This window comes from Gadus chalcogrammus, chromosome 7, assembly GCF_026213295.1.
Source record: "Gadus chalcogrammus isolate NIFS_2021 chromosome 7, NIFS_Gcha_1.0, whole genome shotgun sequence".
NCBI lineage: Eukaryota > Metazoa > Chordata > Actinopteri > Gadiformes > Gadidae > Gadus > Gadus chalcogrammus.
The window spans coordinates 29,006,858-29,012,153 of NC_079418.1; the positions used below are offsets into that span (position 1 = coordinate 29,006,858).

The 5,296-nt window shown below is 43.8% G+C and overlaps 1 protein-coding gene across 1 annotated transcript in view; it reads right to left on the reverse strand.

Moving 5' to 3' along the window:
- Window positions 1–854: 854 nt before the first annotated feature.
- LOC130386271 (hexokinase-2-like) overlaps window positions 855–5,296 on the reverse strand; it is a 15,430-nt gene continuing 10,988 nt past the window's right edge. Inside the window, exons 9-11 of the mRNA XM_056595086.1 lie at window positions 4,863–5,018; window positions 4,204–4,437; window positions 855–3,153 (exon numbers count right to left, since the gene is read on the reverse strand). Coding sequence (XP_056451061.1) covers window positions 2,946–3,153; window positions 4,204–4,437; window positions 4,863–5,018 — 598 coding nt within the window. The 3' untranslated portion in view covers window positions 855–2,945. The remainder of the gene's footprint in view (window positions 3,154–4,203; window positions 4,438–4,862; window positions 5,019–5,296) is intronic.

Sequence of the window (5,296 nt, forward strand, 5' to 3'; positions counted from 1 at the left end):
AGAGCATGGGTTATTATTAGAATGTGTATATATTTATATATTTGGCATCTATATTCATCATGCATATTGATTACGAGCAGAGCAGGGTAAAACACAGTGCCCTGCTATCGCCTCTGCATAACTTCAGAAGCAATATCTTAAGATTTGCATCAGAATCAAATCTCAAGGTCTCGACTCATATTATTTGGCTAAAAATAAATAAATGAGATGTATTGTATTAACCCTCTGAAGCCCACATCATGATTCAGATGATAGCCTCGGTGTGGGGAATTATTGTTCTAAGACACTGTGTATATATTTAATCATTATTGAACCAAAAATATATGGAAATATGGTGTCAAATCATTAATAATTAGTCACTGGGTATATAATCCCACTTAGAAAGCTCAAAAACAGTCTGCCAGTTTTTTTTAGCAAGTAGGCTATATATAAAAAAAACATGCAAGAAGAAAAGTCATTTTGAAATCCAAATATTAACGCAAGGGTACATGTGTTTGAGAGTCAAAGTCACAACGAAGACCATATCAGGAGCAAAGGGTTTTCAAGTGTAAATATCTTATCAGACTATCAGCCACAAAGCCACGTTTCTCCAGTGGAGTTTGAGGCCTAATAAGGAAGGCCCGCCTGTAATTTGATATCCCATGACAATAGGCCTAATTATAGGAATCAGAGAATATGTATTTATATATGCATGAACACCGTTGCATTCAAGATAAAGATGGCCACCTCATCTGTGTGTGTGTGTGTGTGTGTGTGTGTGTGTGTGTGTGTGTGTGTGTGTGTGTGTGTGTGTGTGTGTGTGTGTGTGTGTGTGTGTGTGTGTATTTGTGTGTGGGTGTCTGTCCCTGTGGTGAATGAGATATAGCCGGTCAGCACTTATCCAATAGCGTCCAATAGTTAACATCCTATTTCAAATATGTATGGAAAAAAACTCAAAATCTGACTGCATCTCACATAATTGATGCATGAATCATCAAACCAAAAACAAGTGATTGAGGAATTAAACTAGAAAATGCATGCCAAGAAGTCGTATAACGTCAACCATCAGTGCATGAGCTTTGCCCCAACTTACCTCCATCGTTACATTAACACATCCCAACATGCCAGCCCATCATAACAATGAACAAAGCGCCCGGGCCTCACCCAGTAACCTATCCTAGAACTTCACTTGCTGCAAGCGTCAGCGAGAAGGAGAACATTGGAGCAACCCTCAACCTGACGTGACCAAGCCTTGGGCAGGTATTGAAATCCAATCCACCTCTTATTAATAGTTACTCACTCAGAGCCTAGAATCTAGTCCTCATCTTTTTCCATAGGCTCCCGGTTGTAAACTTTATAAGCTTTGTTGTGAAAGAAAAAACATGATTCAGTTAGTTTTGATATATATATATATAATATGATATTCAAGATAATTACCTCTGATGAGTAACAATTTATCTATCATTTTGTCTTCATGCTTGACTACGGTCGATCCTAGGGGATTATTTACTTTTCAATGGATTACTTAATGTGGCTGCTTGTTTAATATCCTTAAGTGTAATGTGCCCTTTCCACCGCCAGGGTTATCATGACTGGTCTGCCTGAATGCTTTTGACTGACAAACCCAGAACTGAACAGGTATTGGAAATACTCGAAATGACGATATTTCTTTTTTCAATCAACACAAAGATGTGATCCCTCGGAAAGCATATTTATAATCACAATGATTGAATACAATAAATACAATTGAAGCATCTATAGACCAATAATGTATTTCAATAGACTTGTTTGTTGAATTTCAATTTGAGAACCCAAACATCACATGAACTGTATATTAATTAAAACGTGTTCCATTGGGATTTCAGCAATGATGTATGCATTATAAAAAGGTTGCAACCTACTGACGAACACTGGCATGTGCAGTGGTAAGTCTGCGCCTGCTGAGTTCCAGGCCAGGATTATGGACAAAAAAATTCCAATAAAAAAATAGCCCTTGAGGCAGATTTTGGCCCCCTGGTGGCAGCAACGCTACACTGCAGTAATGGATGGAATGAAGCACGGATAGAACCATGTAAACAAATTATGCAAATGACAATAACAAATACAAGGAAGTGGACAGAATCACAAACCCTTTGTTCAACTTGGTGTGTGGTAACTTGGTTTGACACATGACAAAAAGCTAAAGTCTGTATAGTCCGTTAATATATAATCTGTATGGCAGTGCTTATATTTAAGAAAAATATAAAATGTATATGTCCATTTAATTAACGATAAAGTGAGTTCAGTGTTTAGTTTAAGGACACGTTGGAGGAAGGCTGCTTTAGGCAACATAACAACAAATCTTGTAGGCTTTAATAATGACTTTCAGGGTTGGTCAGGGCAATAGAGTACTAAAGTGAAAACGTCACGTTATCCTGGCAACCAGATTTTCGGTCCTAACAACGAAACGAGAGATTGCGTTTAACAATGCTTCCATGTGTTGTTTCTTTCAAAATGAAAACAGATCAATTTCAAGAGGTGAAAATCACTACCAATCTAAACGTGTCGAGGCGTTCATGTGTTCCCCTGGGGTAGGCCTATTAAAAGGAAGATTTCACCCTAGCATGAAAGATAAAGTTTATAATGCAACGGTAAATTGTCCCAATCTCAATATTACTTACATCATTGGTAAAGCAAACTCGCAAATCAATTCGCAAAAAAATCGTTCCTTTTCTATCAAACGTTCGTGTGTAATAGGATTACCCCTTGTTCATTTGGTTTGTGTAGAACCAAAAATCGGTTGCTATGGAAACGTGACGTCACACTTTTCTCTATTCCAGAGCTGCCCTGCTGCCCTTTAGCAAGGCGTCCATCGGGACCCCAACCCACAACCATATGCATATAAAGCAAGTTCACCAACAAAGCGCAAATATTAACAGCAAAGGACAAATATCTCTTAAATGTTTCTGTCTGTATCCCGGAGGCCTCTACATATATTCATCGTCTTCCTCCACCTCCTCTTCCTCGCTCTCCTCCCCGTCGCTCTCCTCCAGGAGGCGGGACTGGCGAGCCAGCCGCTGTGCCACGGCCGTTACCATGGCGGCGCCCTTCCCGCTGCCATCCTCCGAGACCAGGAACTTGATGTGACACTTGGGGGCGAGGACCCTTACGGCGGCCTGGAGCTTCTGGCTGAAACTGGAGAAGGGGAGGGGTTTATACCAGGGGTGGGCGGAGCTTGTTTACAATGGGAGGAGTTACGGAGGAGGGTTAGGGAGGGGTTTATAACAGGGGTGGGCGGGGTTTGTTTATGATGGCGGGGGTGGGCGGAGTTTGTTTACAATGGGAGGAGTTACGGAGGAGGGTTAGGGAGGGGTTTATAACAGGGGTGGGCGGGGTTTGTTTATGATGGCGGGGGTGGGCGGAGTTTGTTTTTGATGGGAGGAGTTACAGAGGAGGGTTAGGGAGGGGTTTAGGACAGGGTGGGCGGAGTTTGTTTTTGATGGGAGGAGTTACGGAGGAGGGCTAGGGAGGGGTTTAGGACAGTGTGGGCGGAGTTTGTTTTTGATGGGAGGAGTTACGGAGGAGGGCTAGGGAGGGGTTTACGACGGGGTGGGCAGGGCTTGTTTATGATGGGAGGAGTTATAGAGGAGGGTTAGGGAGGGGGTTAAGGCAGGGGTGGGCGGGGATTGTTTATGATGGGAGGAGTTATAGAGGAGGGTTAGGAGGGAAGGGTTTAAAGGATGTTGTGATATCAATGAGGTAGGTGTGCCGTGCGGAGGGTGGGGGGGTGTTTGTGTGTTTGTTTCATTGAAAGAATGACAAAATGAGAAGCGCCAACGTATACGTAGAACATTCAGGGAGTTAGTTGAGTGCTGGAATACAATGACAGGAAGTCGGTGAATTCGCCGACAACACCCAAAGACCACAAGGATAATCATATCTGACTCACTTCCGAACAAAAAAGCATTGTATTAAATCAAGACCGGGTCATATTTCACTGACTCTAGATCAGCTGTGTTCTATCCCATTAGGGGTATACAATGCCAACCAAAGGCTTGTATGTTTGATTCCCTTCAATGGTCACACACCCTGACTGCAGATAAGGGTAGTTTTAAAAACTATGTTTGGAATTCTGGGGATTTAGAAAACAAATTCACACTAATCCTATCGTAAATACCTGAAACAATAACTCAAATATGCATTTGAAGGAACGTGCGGTAGGTGTTGGTCCAGGGTGATCCTTACTTGGGGTGTTTCTTGTAGACGGTGCCGTCCACCCCCACCGTGGTCTCCAGGCGCTGCAGTCCGCGGTTGGTCCGGATCCGCTTGGCCAGCGTTGCCAAGGCAGCGGCGCAGAGCTGGGCGGAGCGCGTGGAAATGGCGTCGCAAACCAAGCGTACCACACGGCAATCAACCGGGCCGGCCTTCAGACCCAGCCCCGTCAGGATGACCTGGGCCTGGTCTAAACCTACATCCTCCCTGAGAGAGAGAGAGAGAGAGAGAGAGAGAGAGAGAGAGAGAGAGAGAGAGAGAGAGAGAGAGAGAGAGACGGAGAGAGAGAGAGAGCGAGAGAGACAGACAGACAGAGACAGAGACAGAGAGAGAGAGAGAGAGAGACAGAGAGAGAGAGACAGAGAGACATAAACATACATTATATTGCAGAATCTTACACTACATTATTCACTCCATTACACTAAATTGGGATTGCTGCAATCTCCGAAGATTTCCATTCCGTTCTCTTTGGCGACATCTTTGGCAATAAGCTGTAATTTTCCCAGAGATACAAACAGTGTTGGTCTAGGGTTCAATAATCCCAGCATAATAATGTCCTTCAACGAAACGTAGCAGTGCAGAAAGACAAAACCCTGTTGCCTGTTGTCACTCTTTTGCAACAAGTAACCTACTGTTCAATGTCGGACATGTAGCGGGTCTCAAAGTGGCCCTGGGCGAGAAGGTCAGGGGACGTCTGTCCACCGAACAGCAGGCCCTCCTGGGTCAGGCTCACCAGCACCAGACGCACCACCTCGCCCAGGTACATGCCGCTGATCATCTTCTCAAACCTGGAGAGGAAAGAACCAGCACGTCACGTCACGTCACGCTAAACCTGCACGATTACAATCCGCCGGCAAAGTCGCAGTGCAGGTGCACAAATACCTTTCAGGGATTTCCCCTTTACACTTGAAATTATCACATTGTACATATGTATCTTATGCAAACCGACCGAATAGGACCGTACAGATCTTCTTCATTCATGATTCGGACAGCACAGAAAACAAAACTTGATTTGTATGCGTGTGTCTCCCTTTTTTCATCATATTTTTATAATAGGATTTTCCGA